Genomic DNA, 15,043 nt, shown 5'->3' with positions numbered 1-15,043 from the left:
AATTCTTCCCCAAGCTTCTTATGTTAGTTCATGTTTATTATTAAAACTTCTAAAATGGTCAATAATTTTTTTTGTAGATTTATTTATTTTTCTCTTTTTTTACACGTTGATTACAATTCATTTAATTAAACAAGAAAATGTAGCACTCACAATAGCAAGCTTGTGTGTGAGTACTAGTCACTGTAAACCATTAACGGTATTTTGACTAAGTTAAACACATTAAAAATCGTAAAAATTGACAAATAAATAAATACAACTTAAGAAATCTTACTTATCTTATCTTATTTATAAAATTTTGAAGTTAAAAAGAACAATAAAATAAAATAGAGTGTAAAATTGTTCAAAAATTATATATAAAAGACAAAAAAAGGAAAGTAGAAGTATACAAATTACTACAGTATATAAAACCTTACTTAACTATTACAGGTGTCTCTTCATCAGTTTAATTATTCAGCAAAATGTTGAAATAGTATTTAATTTTCAATATTTTTTTTTAATTTTTTGTTTAGGAAGAATAACTACAATTTTTGGAAGCAACAATTCTAAAGATCTCTATAATATTGTTTTATGAAGTAGAGGAATTGGTAAATCTATGTTATGTCTATGCCGTGTAGTATAATTATGATCTACATAATTTAACTGATTTTCCCTTCGATATACTCGTTATTGCAGCTCTAATAATATACAATGTTTTAAAATCAAAGACTCTTAAAAGTTTTAAAAGTTCCTTGGTGGGTACGTATGTTTTTTTTTTTTTTTTAATTGCTCGTAGAATAAGTTTTTGAATTGTAGTAAGTGTTTTAATTGACGTTTTGCTCATTCCTCCCCAGGCCAGAATGCCATACTGCAGAACAGACTGAAAAATAACAAAATAAACCATTCCAATCTCTTCAAGAGATAAATTAGATCTTATTTAAACAAATTTATACACAATTTATTGAATTTTGTTTGTAAGATATTAAACATGTTTAACCCGTTTCAGATAAGAGTCGAGCACTATACCTAAGTATTTTATGTTCTGTACTCTTTCTGTGACTTAATTTTTGCAGTTAATCCTATTTCATTAAATACATGAAATTTGAGTTCATGATTGATTTAAAAATGTTATTTCCTTTTACTGTACAAAAGTTTATCAAGTGAAAACTTCATGTTTACAATAAAAACACCATGGGCTTTTATGCACTTAACGTCCGCGTCTTTCAATATTTTCGGAACATTTCACTTTAAATATTGAAGGCGAAACGCATGCTGAAACGCAAAAAGTTTAAAGTTAAGCGTTGTTTGCATTGCGTTGCGTTGCTGCGTATTGCGTAAGCTTATGAACGAGCATTTAAAAATATCATTATTGAACTTTTTGCATCTTGCTTTTTTTTTTGTGTTATTGTGTTTCTTATTTAACCAGGCCTAAGGTTCTCTTTGTCAGTAGATTTCGAAGTTGCCTCTGTCTGTATATTTGTTTGCCTATAACTCAATAAACGCTGCTTTTTTTTGTGTGTATTATTGATCGTTAGCTTTGTTCCTAACTAAAATTATAAGGTTAATATCATCGTGGAACTAAGCTACGGTATTGCTTGAGATTTGATTAGGTACTTAGCAAAAATGCATCGATATTATATGCTGTTCCCTATAGTGATTGATTCTAAACCATTGATTTTGACGTGACAACGTTTAATAAATCGATGAACGCCGGCTGCATGCACGAAAAAGTGTCCCGTAACACACATTGTCCCACTACGATGTGTCCCGTTACGCTCATTGTACGCTTGCGCCGCATCTATCTCTCTTCCACTCGATTGGAACAACCATCGATTTGACTTTTCAATCATATTTTCGTCGTTTGAATTATTAATATTATGTAATTTAACAATCGTCCACCGATTTTCAGCACAATCGGTACGGTATTTAAAAGTAATGTTGAATTTTAAAATAAGTTTTTGTACAAACAATTGTGTTTTAGAGTTACACATATTAATTCAAATTACACCCGGGATCTTTTGCACAATGTTTTAAAGAATATTGTAACACATTATAAATAAGTTTGGTGTATTTGGGATGCGTATTTGTTATAAAATCATATTATAAAAACGAAATAATATTATTCCCCTATGGTGCTGTCATCTACGGTGACGGAAGCGAACCGAACGAATTGCGCTATCTATCCGCGACACGAGAACTGTTTCGTCGACTGTTTATAAAGTGAAGTAAAAAGTTAATGTGGTTTTCATTGCTTATTACAACAACAAATTCGGCAATAAAGGTTAATTATTCTTGCATTTTAAAAATCTGATTACTAGTATAATTTCAAGTATTTATTATTTTATTATTAAAGCAAAAATGATTCAATTTTATTCATAAAAGTATGCAATCATTTCATTAATGTTTTGTTATGACGTCGTCACGTTAAACTATCGTACGTAAACCGACTTTACAGACAACCAATTTTTTTTCCATAGTTTTTGTCTTGTGACAACTTTTTACTGTATGTACGTTTTGTTTTAAAATTACATTAAATACTAAATATCTGAAGATAATTTGCAGAAAATTAAAATGGTTTAGGTAAAAGTATGCTTCTTATATTAATAATAAATCTACATAGAAATATCAAAAGTTATATGGTTGCGGGTACCTACCAGATGTTTTTCATAAAGGATGTAAGGAAAGGCAAGTTCAAATAATCACGAATATGGATGAGTGTTTAAGAACTCTTCGTTACAAAATCGAAACATAATCCATAAATCAAGGTTAGGTACAATGCTAGTTGGTATCTAAATAAAACTGTTGCAATTTTTTTTTTGCATGAGCTACACGGAGCTCTAGAGCGGCTAGAGCCGAATTAAAACCACTGCGATTTGAGTGGGATCCCCAAATTGATTCAAGTCCAAAAATATCCATGCGGAAATCATGGTGAACTTGCCAATGGTTTGTGATTTGTTTTAGGGTAGGTACTGTTCCTTATACTCTTCTACCTGCAAGTCAATTTTTGCCAAGTTTCCTCAAATATTATACAGTATAATGCAACCTACTTAATAATTAATGGTGAAATGTACTTAAAGGGACCATTACTTCGCTACCCAAGATGGTGTGCAGAAGTTGAGAAGAACAAGTACAGTTAAAAAAAACTGCGAAAGAGATTTGAGTAGCACTACGAATAGCAAAGATAATTTTTTCAGGTGGTAATGGTCACATATTTAATATATCAATTATATTATTTGAAAGAAAGAGGATATACTGCATTATTTTCACTTGTGAACATCGGACTTGATCATTTTGCCTCATCACTAACACGGATAGGTACCTAAGGGTGAGGTACGTGCATACAGGGGTCCTCTGCCCAGGCTTCAGTAAGGAAACCGAGTTTTCCACCATTGTAACCGCACACCAGAAATTCCGAGCTCCATGCCACTGTGCGAGCTATGTAATTGTAAGTGTAATCGTCTGCGAGCCACCTTCACCCTCCGCCGCAGCCCGGGGATGCGAGAACTGCAATGTTTAATTCGATTTTTGTGTGACTGTTTGATCCTTATTCAGGGTGCCTTGTTGCAAACACTGTGATCTGTGTAATTTTAATGTACTCTACTAGTATAATAATAATATAATAAAACACAAATACGATAATATTCTCTTATATATTAAAAAAGAAATTTGTTCACTTAGTGTCGGGGGGAGAGAAATTTTTTTGTACTTTTACCAAATACTGTAGAGGAAGAATACAGGACAGCTGTATACTAATAGCACAGCCGCGCGGGCGAAGAGCGTCAGCGCTGCTACCTAGCGGCTCGGCGTGATAACAGCACCCACGGCCATGCATTCCAAGCCTAAAATGTATTAAATTCAACTCGTCATTGCACCTAGACTAATCAACAGATTCTTTTGAAAAAAATTGTGTTGACCCTCGTATTCTTTGCGGCCATGTAGATGTAAATTTATTCGCTAAAAAGTTAGTTGCTTTCGATGTAAAAAATAGTTAACAACGAACAGCATATTTTCAAGGAAAATTTAAGAAAAAATTTTCAAAGCATTCTATTTCTAATCATCGTTCATTTAGGGAATTATCTAATGAATTAATTAAATTATCCAAATTTTTTAGCCACTAAATACTATTGGTTTGCTATCGTTCAACAGCCTATTGGTTAAAAGTTTTTTAATGAATATGTGCAATATAATGAGTACAGTGTAAGGTAAGTTGGTGTAACTGGGCCCATGGGGTAACTGGGCCATCCCCTCCCAGATTTTCCCTGAACATATAAGAGGGAAATTGAACTCTGTTGTGGCAACACTGGTAAGCAGAAGTATACAAAACAACAGCCATTTGGTCTCCAGCTTGATTGAAGAATGTTTTATGGCTGCTAATGTTTTTTGTATTTGTGATCGCAAAACATGTCTCTACAAAGGTGAATTCAAAAATTTTTGGTAAGTATTTTTTTATCTCTTGAAAATCGAATGTAAGAAATTTTAGCTCAGTTAATGTCAAAATAACATTCCGTATAGTGTTTTAACCTATCGTGCATTTTATAGGTCTGTGGAGTGTTATGACCCAGTTGCCCCATCATATTTAGTGATTTGGGGTAACTGGGCCATACATTCAGGGAAACTGGGTCCATGTATGGCCCAGTTACCCCACACTGAACCACTTATGCTTATATTAAATAAGTTGCTACTAACCTAACCTAATATAAGTAACTATACTATTTATGTTATTTTAATAAGTTGCAATTAAGTTAATCAAGATGAAGGCCTGCTTAGGTAGAATTTTGTTGGAGAAATTTATTCTTTTAAAGCTTGTAAAAATTTAAGAAAAAAAAAGAGTTTTTTCTTACAACTCATCCAAGAACTAAATTATAACTTAATAAGTTACTTTTTATGTTATAGACCATGGTAAGGAAGTACTACCGGAGAACAACCAAGGGTGCAGACCAAGAAAATTCATACTCCCGAGAGGTTTTAGAGTTGGCGCTTGCAGATGTGAGGAATGGAAACCGCACACAAAGAGAAGCAGCGACATTTCATGGCATTCCAAGAAGTACACTGCGTCACTACATCCATGGTTCGAGAGGTTCAGGGTCTATTTCGAGAGATGGGTTTGGGGGTGGTGGAAAACTTTCAATTCCACATGTGTATGAGGTTCAACTTGCAGATTGCCTAAGAGTGTTAGAAAAATGGGGATTTGGACTGTCAAGAGATGAAGTCATGGACATGGTGCAATCATTTGTTCAACAAAACAACATAAAAACCAGATTTAAAGAGGGTAGGCCAGGTCCGGATTGGTTCATTGCTTTTAAGAAAAGGCATAACCTATCAATAAAAAAACCACAAGGAGTAGAATATGTCCGCATGTCTCAAGAAAACCCATTTGTAATCAATGGATTGTTTGATTTGCTTCAGAAAACAATTGAAGAGAATGTTTTGATCAACAAACCACACTTGATATTTAACTGCGATGAAACAGGGTTTGGACACGACCCAAGCAAAACCAAAGTTGTAGGTGGCAAAGGTGTAAAGTGCACTAGAACAATAAGCTCTGCTGGGCGTGAAAATACCACTGTTCTTGCATGTTGTTCTGCTGCAGGAGACAAGCTTCCTCTCCTTTGTGTCTTCAAAGGGAAGAATGTAATGGAAAGCTGGATTGACACAAACTCTGATGCCCGTACTGGTTATGCAGCTTCAAAAAGTGGGTGGATGGATGGAGAGATTTTTTTAAACTGGTTTAAAAAAGTGTTTCTGCCCAACATACCAGAAGAACGGCCTGTTCTTCTTATCCTTGATGGGCACAAGAGTCATGTAAGTCTCCCTATGATTTTAAAGGCAGTGGAACATCAGGTAGTGCTCGTAAAATTGCCACCTCACACGACACACGTCACTCAGCCCATGGATGTTGGAGTATTCAAAGGTTTGAAATCAGATTGGGATAAGAAGCTGACCAAGTGGCAGAGACAAAATCCTAGGAAAAAAATTCCTAAACAGGAATTTGTAAATATTTTGACATCTACATTTTATGATGTTAACAAACAGAATATCACAAATGCCTTTAAAGCATCTGGAATTTATGATGAAGAGACAGGGGGCCCAAACAGGCAAGAAGCAATAAAAAAGTGCAAATTCAAACCTTGTGAAGTACAGGCTTACAACAAAGCACAGCTCAAAAAGGTTGCAGATGCCAACGAAATTCATGATGACCAGACAGATGCTGACAAGATCCCTGATGCCCACACGGATACGGAACACACTCCTTATGACTCGGCTGATGTTGGAAAGACTCCTGATGCCCAGGCAGATGCCGACAAGATTACTGATGCAGACAACAGTACTCATGACCATCCTGATACAGACAAGACTCCTGATGGCCAGGCAGGTGCCAACAATACGCCTAATGCTCATAGAGTATCTGACAAGAGCTCTGATGTTGAGATGCCCAACAATGTAAGTGTAAAACGAAGTTTTGAAGACATCATTGTCGAAATTTTCCACAAAAACAAAACTCGAGAAGATTCTGGCAAGGAATCTGTCAAGCCAAAAAGGAAAAAAGTAAGCTCGGGAGCTGAAATTATGACTGCATCTGAGTACATAGAAAAAAGACAGGAAGAAAAGAGATTGGAAGATTTGGCTTTACAGCAAAAAAATACAAAAATAGAAGAAAAGCTCCTTAAACAAAAGAATAACATTGTGAAGAAAAAACTCAAAGACAAACTGGAAAGTAAAAACAAAAAGGGAAGCAGCAAATTGAAGATGCAATGCGAGGAAAAAAATCAGAAAAAGAAAAGAAAGATTGTATCTAAGCCACTGACTTCAGTAGATTTAGAAAACCCATTACCTTCAACTTCTGGCCTCTGTAAGTTTAAAAAGGCGAGACCTTCAAGTGTGAATTCAGACTCTGATGATGATGGCTCATCAGGTATGAGCATTGCGGACTGTGAATCAGACGAAGTTGTGCCCGGTATCTCTGTTATCAAAGATGACTATGTTATTGTATTGTATAATGGTATAAAATATCCTGGACAAGTTGTAGATTTAGATAGAGACCAAGTGCAAATAAAACACATGAAGAGTGCTGGTTTAACTTACTGGCGATGGCCAGAAGAGGAGGACATTTTGTGGTATGAAGAAGAAGATATTTTAAGATTGATTAGACCCCCAATCCCTATGAACAAACGTGGAATTTTTAGTGTTCCTGAGTTAAAAGGTTGTTTATTTGAGTATGAGTAAGTTTACTTATTTTACATTATATTTTTTAACTTTTTTTGTATTAATTTATAGCTGATGTTCACAAAAATCAGTCTTGCAACATTGGTAATTGCTTTGAAAAATTATTTCTAAATGGGGGTAAATTTTTATTTTTATTTGTACATTTGCAAGCATTGGACCCAGTTACCCAGTCACAGATTCTGTAGTTTCTTATAAGAAATAGACTTGGGTGGTCCACTTACCCCCATTATCAGGGTAACTGGGCCCACCTGTATTTAAAAATTATATAAAATATTTATATATATAATAAATATAATAAAAATATATATCACAGCTTAATCAGACTTCCTAAGAATTACTAACATACGTGTCATACATGGATTTTTGAAAACTATACATTTTAGTAAAATTATAATGTGTTAAAAGTATAGTATATGAAAAAAGTTGAAAATCTATGGCCCAGTTACCCCAACTTACCTTATAATACATATATAATAATTATATGTACAGTTAACAGAGATTTGAGCACGATATTATGAAATTAAATAACATGGACATTTAAATAATATTGAAAATTAACAGGAGATGAACAAATACATAATTTCAGTATGACATAAATATGTAGAAGTACCTACATAGCGTTTGACACAATGTAAATAAACAATATAATCCTTAAATTAGAACTTACAATTGCACCATCTTAAGCTACCATAAATATTAAATATGTATTAATACCTCGTTACTTTAAAATAATAATATTTAAATAAATGCATTATTACAATGGTACCAGAGCCAGGGGCGTAGCCAGGGGGGGGGTTTTAGGGGTTCAAACCCCCCCCTTAGCACCAAATATTTAATTAATTTCTTATTCATCACTCAAACAATTTCGTATTAAAATTAATAAAAATTTTAACATTACTATATTTAAATTTAAGTACCGAAAACTGCTAAAATGGCACTATTTTACACCTTAAAATCCAAATTTTCCCGGGGGAGGACCACCGGACCCCCACTTTAATACGAGGGGAAGGGGGGGGCGGCATGCTTCTTAACACCCCCCATACACAAATCCTGGCTACGCCACTGACCAGAGCTAGAACAAGTTTTACAAGATTCACTTCCATTGTAAATGAAAAAGGCAAATCATATACAAGAGACGAATATGCTTGTAAAATTTTATCCAGCTGTACCTAAATAGGTAGCAAGAAGTTTATTTTCCCCGATCATACCTTATAACCACTGCTATGCTAGATATTCCATACAATTTACATGTGCATGACTTTTTTTGCTTTTTTGTTTTCTTTACTCCGGGTTCTCCCACATTCATCGTAAAACAAATATTTTAATGTCATAATCAATTGTTTTATAAAAGGTGTAAACGATGCTTTTGCGAGGAAATACATTATCTGAAAAGGAATTGTGTGAAAATAAGAAGAAAAAAACAAAGCATAAAATCACTATAATATCAACAAACCAAGAAATAAGGCATATTTAGTTAACAATGAAAGCGGTAAGTGGGAAATATTACAACTCACGATAGTATGTTTTTCTAAAAGAAATATTTTGACTTGGGGAAAATTTTTACGTTCTATAAGGCAATAGAATTAATAATATATATATGTAATTATAATTACTTTCAATTCTGACGGTTACTCTTTGTACTTCAGCGAGTTTAGTTTCAGAGGTTTTCGTATGGCGCGGTCGTGGTCGCGGCAGCTAGGGGTAGTCATCACGCCGAGCCGCGAGAGCGCAGCACCGTCGGTTTCTCGCGAAAACGAGCGAGCTGACCTGTATTCTCCCTCTACAGTATTTGCTTTTACTCGTGTGACCTAGACTTAAGTTTGTGTTATTTTTATGTACCCACTGGTTTTATGAAATTTCTCTGTATTGTGTAGTATTTTTACTAGTTTATAATATATGTGTACGAACAAAATGACTTGTTCTAAATCCTGTAGCAATCTTCTCCATGTTGGACCCACAACAACAAAAAAATAAATCACTCATACAGTATGAGTGCGAACTCTGCCTAGAGTTTTTTTTGTTTATTATTGACGTACGTAGTCTATGATTAATTCATTCGCGGCAAGTTTTTGACCTCCTGAAAAGTGTCTGCTAAAGTTTATTTTCTAATTTACATTGGAATGTTAGGATGGCAACTAAGGGAGACAAAAGTTATTGCGATTCACTGTTTGAGCATCGAAAGTTGAGATATGATATTGAAAATCTAAAAAAAATGAAAGAGACGGCTCAGTCTGAAAAACTGAAACTTGAGGTAATTACGTACAAAAACAGGAATAGTTCTAAAAATATTTAATGTTATTTTTCATCGGTTGTTAGAATAAAATAGCTAATTTTGCATACTGACGTTAAAGAATTTGTAATGAGAATATTTTGAACCGATTCAGACTAATACAATTTAAAGCTGGTGGACATGTCTGCCAGACCTGTTTTATTATTTTTTATTATTTAGAATTACACAGCATCATAATATCATTATTTTAAGCAATAGCCAAAAACACTGCCAACCTAACCTATATTTACATAATGAGCGAAATAACGAAACAGGTGTGCTCTAGGTACAAGTTCAAGAAAGCTAAGTTTTATCTTTGATGGCCGTGCACACAAAAATGTCATGACATGACTCAATTTTCTAGCACTTGAGTCAGTCCACAAGTGGTTTTCAGAACCCACTAGAAACTTGGATTCTTGGACTCATGCAATATTGGTTATGTCATTTTTTATTGTTGTTAGTATTAGTTAAGGGCTAGTTCTGAAATCTGCCACAATATGTATTGCATTTTATGTTTCATCATATTTTCTTAACAAATTATACTAAGTGTTATCTATTAGTGGTAAAAAGTCATGCAACTGATCATAATGATCATTGAAATTCCTTTAAAAAAAATTTGGTAAATTCTGCTCATAAAAAATTTTGATGCAATAACAAATGCAGATATCCATCAAAATAAATTTTTTGGATATATTATTTTGTAGTAATGACAATATAATGAATAAACCAACTCTTTGTGTGTGAAAAACATGTGATTTATAATGATCACACAGAATATCACAAATTTACTGTTGGTGTAAAAATTATGTATTTTATCCTGTTTCTGAATTAATCTCTTAAGAGACCATTGTGATGCTTTAAGTAGTTTACCATTTTCATGAGTTGTTAGGTTCAATACATATTTAGTACTGTGATATTACGAAAATTGTTTCGTTGGGTTAGGTTAACTGAATTTAAAATGCTGTAAAATTGTTTTGAATGGTTGGTTAGGTTAGCTACATTTAAAATACTCTGATGTATCATTTCTTTGATTTGAAGACTGCTGCATTTGGACATAAGCCCAGTGGTAAGCATTCTGCTGCTTTTATGCTACAGTATCAGCTTATCTTTTGTGGTGTAGCAGGGCTGTAGCCAGGAGTCTGTGAAGGAGGCCAGTACAAACATTATATTACTTCTTATAAGTAATTTAATTATTTTTATAATAGATTTAAAAAAAAATATTATGGTCACATCAAAATCTCATGGAATAGTGGACTTTCAGAAAGCTGCTATTTACTTATAGAAATATATGCTATGATTTGGCTTGAGAAAAGTAAATGAAATTTTGTTATTTTGAATTTTATTTAATTGTTTTTAATACTCTGTCCTTATGTAAATTATTTGATGAGTTCATTAAAACACCTCATTAATTCATGAAACACACATGTCAGGTGTGTATGAAAGACATGTTTGCGAATCCAGCATCAGAGTTAGATTACATGAAGCTTTTTTGTGGAAAGGTAAGTCAGGCTTTAATGGAGAGGAAGTAGCCCTCTAAGGATTACAGAAATTATCCCTCCAAAATAATAGTTCTGTAACTATATGTATGTAGGTTGCTATATATTTTTTTTTAATGTTCTGGAAGGGACGGAACCGTACCCCAAGGACTTCCCCCTTGCTCCCACGTTCTGGGTGTAGTACTTTACAATGCTTTGTTAGAATATTGAAACTTCAGCCCGTTCAGCGGACGCCCACAACTGCAGGTGGTGGGAGGACGAAGTGTCTGTGCCGGCAGATGCACAAGCTGGAAGTGATGAACGAGCTCCGCCTGTACGAGTGCATGCTGCGGGACCTGAAGGCCGACAGGAGGACGGTGCGGCCCGAGGACTACTTCAACCGCCCCCACGTGCGGCAGGCGGCGGCCCCCAGGGCCCCCGGCCCGGGCACCCCGCGGTCCCGGCCGGAAGCCGACGACGTCAACAGGGAGCACATAGACATCGGCCTGAACACGCTGCAGTGTGAGTGCTCTCGTGAGCATCTTGCTTGCTGGCTCATCTTTTACCTTATCCAATCATTCCCTGCTTTTTTATCTGCAATGACGTTTGTTAGAAGGTAAACTAATTGATAAGTTTTATTTAAGTTTAAGTTTATGCTACTTTTGCCATGAAATAGTTCAAGAAATTTAATTCAAAATAAGGGAAATAATAGGTATAGTAACTGACAAAAGTAAAAATTAATTAAAAATGTTGATTGTCATTCCATGCTCTTTCCTTTAAATTTTTTCGTAATGAAATTATATAAAAAAAAAAAATCTGATGGACCTGGTGAAATAAATGTCTGTATTAACTCAGTTTTATAAAGAACATCAAACCTAAAATTAGCAATTGTTTTACAGTTTACAGCAGAAGTATCGTACGTAACAATGATAAGTAAACATCTTAGATGTAAAACAATTTTCACTGAGTCTTTTTTTTTTATAGGTACCTTAGCATTATTTATCTTCTGTTTACAAATAAGTATATAAAAGATCATATTTAACTATCTGAAATTGTAAAATATTAACATCCTGGAATGTGTGTGTTTGACATTACTTATGTAACAACACATTACAGTAGCAGCTTTACTGAGCTATAATGATTGCACCTATTGACGTAAGTCACCACCTCTGCCAGGCCATCCTTAAAGCTTAATTGTCCAAAAGTGGAGCTAGGCACTTACACTGTCTTGTAAGCTGTATCAATGTTTTGTGTTAGTAGCAAAGCAGTTAGTTTTGATAGCCATATAATGTTCATGTTCTTCTGAAATGCCTTTTAACATAATGTCTTAAAAACTATGAAATTAAAATTGGGTGATAGTTTCTAAACGTGTACCTATAAATGATTTATGTTTTGTAAGTTTACTTATTTTGTTTACCAAATCATCATCATCATCAACTGTTTCCAGCCTGTGGCTGGGTCAGCCACGTAAAATGCCTGCATCTTCCTCTGTCCTTCCATCATTCTTCACTTTATTCCAGTTTTCTCCTTTCTCCTGCTCTTCCCATCTCCTCCTTGGTCTTCCTTGGGAGTTTTATTCTCTCTGTGTTCTTCAACACCAGTTGCAAATATGAAATAATATATATTAATGAACTTTCGTTCATGTGTCTGTTTTTATCAATTTTTTCTCAGGTATGGTGAATGGAGAAATCTATCTCACTGACAATGAAGAGAATGAAGATGATGAGGATGAAGATGAGTACGATGAAGAGAAGGACGAGTTATCGATGGACCAGAACCAAGGCGTCTTTTGATCGTGTTTCAAACATGGGCGACACTGATCGGCCGTGCAGACTGTGCTATTGCGCACCATCAGCTCGGCCATGTTTGTAAATGTGTGGTCGGAGATCTGGCACAAAGTGACAGCAAATAAATGAGGATCAGTCATTTCCCATTACTAGGGACAAGGTATTATGGTTTTATTATCAGGTCAGTTTAGTTTTCAAAACAGGATATTTCAGTATTAAATCATAAAAATAGTGGACTATTAAAAAAAAATGAAATTATATTCAACATTTTTCTTCATATGTACTTGTTTGAACCAAAATACTCTCTTTATGACTGACATACCTATGATGATTTTATATACACTAAACTCATCAGTAATACTTAACAAGTTTGTCTCAGAAATACTCAGACAAATTAATTAATAAATAGGCAAATTTTATGTGCCAAAAATTACAAATAAACTGTCCTAACTAATGAGATGTAAGATCAAACAAAGAAATGTTAATTTTCCCAATCCATGAAGTTCATACATATGGTACAAAATTTGTGTTAAATTACATTCAATGACTTTTTGTAATAAAAGATAATTAATTTTTTTTGTAATTTGAGTTAAGATTTGTCAACTTGATGATTGTTCGTGTTTTCAGTTAAATTTTGGTGCTTTATGGTGTATTAACTTACATTTCCAGGTTGTACGTTGAATTCACATGCTTCATGGTGTTATTTTGGTTTTATTGCAATTCATATTGCAAGTGGTCCCACGTAATAACATCCAAATAAGTCATACCAAATATCCAGTAAAACAAGCCACCATAGTTGCAACAGGGGGTGTAGCTCAGTGGTAGAGCGCCCGCTTCGCATGCGGGAAGTCCTGGGTTCAAACCCCAGCTCCTCCACAGAAACTTTTTTTATAATATCAATTTTCTAAAATAATCAGCTGTATGCATAACAGATTATTTTACATTACGAGTATCGTAAAACAATGACAGTATTTTAATAATTAAATTATACACCTTTCTATTTTTAGTTAGCCCATTTATATTATCTATTGCTTTAAGTCTGCTATAAAGAAGGTAGTTACAACCTTGCTTAAGAAGTAGCAATACTGCTTTCAGTAAAAGTATACCCTGAATACATTTTACTTAATTTTCCCATTTTTTCTATCAGCATAACCATTGTCATAAATGGACATATACCTTGAAGTAATTGCAAATCCTTCCCAAGAATGTTAACAGATGGCTTTATCCATCTTTATGATATTTTATGATACAGCTTTATGATACTCATTTCATATTGAGCAAGTGGCATTTGCATGCATGTGTCATTCAATTTCAAAATGGCAATGGTACCACTGTGGCAGAGACAGCAACCCAAAAAATTTTATGCAGATGAAATTGGGGCACTGATAAAATAATGGGATGAGTGCATAAATATTGGTAAAGATTATGGTGAGAAATAAAAATTAGTTTTGGGGTGATTATCTCCAGGTTACTTTAATGTATTTTGTGACTTAATGCCTTTCCCCCATATGGAAGATACCAGGCTTTTAACTACCTGTTTTAAAATTTGCTTTTGTTAAAGGTCCATTCTTTTCTAACACCAACCAAGGATGTTGTGGTTGAATAACAGGATTTCTGTTTTCAAGAGAAGTAAAAGTATGCCATAAACATGAGGTGCACATTACTTTATTATGACTTTTGCACACGCACGAGAACCCCCAATACCTTACGATTTGCCTATTTTAACACCTAGCCAGCGGCAATAGATCTGACCAGTTTTCAAAATGAATATAAATTTACTTTAATAGCAGACATCTACCCAAAATAAGAGCATATTGGACCACCTACTGCTGTCACCAAAATGAGCATAAACACAATGCAATGCAACCATGTTTTTTTTGTAACGAATACTACACTTATTTTATAAGAAAAGGTTAATTTAGTAGACCCCCCTTTGTTATTGCTCGACGAGCGAGACATGGAATGTTACGATTGGTGGAAGAGGGGAATGCAGGGGAGGGCGGATAGCAGCCAACTGTGCAATGCATGCTGTGCTTCTCGAGTCAAAGGGGCAAATGTTTCTTCTTTTTTTCATGCTGTGAAGTGACTTTATCAACCTGCAGGAAATATAATTTTGCCTGAGCTGTAGATAAAGGTCACCTGCGGTAGTTAAGGGATAGGGGCAGGTGTACATCTGCAAGGAAACAATGTTCAAGATAACAGAGTCCTTGTTCCTTACGTTTAAAGCCGGATGTTTTCTGCCAGATCTATAAAAGTTTATATCGCCACATTTTAAACGAAACTAACCACTGGTGCAAGTACAGTGTTGAGTG

At 34.4% G+C, this 15,043-nt stretch overlaps 1 protein-coding gene and 1 non-coding gene across 2 annotated transcripts; both read left to right on the top strand.

Moving 5' to 3' along the window:
* The first annotated feature begins 9,000 nt into the window (after positions 1-9,000).
* LOC134528328 (uncharacterized) lies at positions 9,001-12,892 on the top strand. Its single transcript, XM_063361864.1, has 3 exons — positions 9,001-9,451; positions 11,244-11,466; positions 12,616-12,892. Exons 1-3 carry the CDS (start codon positions 9,329-9,331, stop codon positions 12,735-12,737), a joined length of 468 nt encoding a protein of 155 aa, XP_063217934.1. The 5' UTR covers positions 9,001-9,328; the 3' UTR covers positions 12,738-12,892.
* Positions 12,893-13,535: 643 nt separating this feature from the next.
* Trnaa-cgc (transfer RNA alanine (anticodon CGC)) lies at positions 13,536-13,607 on the top strand. The gene has a single exon. It is a non-coding gene; the product is annotated as a tRNA-Ala (tRNA).
* The last annotated feature ends 1,436 nt before the right edge of the window (positions 13,608-15,043 follow it).

This window comes from Bacillus rossius, chromosome 1 (genome assembly GCF_032445375.1).
Source record: "Bacillus rossius redtenbacheri isolate Brsri chromosome 1, Brsri_v3, whole genome shotgun sequence".
Lineage (NCBI taxonomy): Eukaryota > Metazoa > Arthropoda > Insecta > Phasmatodea > Bacillidae > Bacillus > Bacillus rossius.
The sequence above is the reverse complement of the archived record's forward strand: the minus strand, read 5'-3'. Positions and strand labels throughout refer to the sequence as shown.

What these genes read in the sequence shown, in the direction of transcription:
- LOC134528328 (XM_063361864.1), top strand. Translation starts at nt 9,329, where the DNA reads ATGGCAACTAAGGGAGACAAAAGTTATTGCGATTCACTGTTTGAGCAT. An exon ending in CTGAAAAACTGAAACTTGAG is followed by an intron (nt 9,452 to 11,243) that starts GTAATTACGTAC and finishes CTGTGCCGGCAG; the next exon opens with ATGCACAAGCTGGAAGTGAT. An exon ending in CGGCCTGAACACGCTGCAGT is followed by an intron (nt 11,467 to 12,615) that starts GTGAGTGCTCTC and finishes ATTTTTTCTCAG; the next exon opens with GTATGGTGAATGGAGAAATC.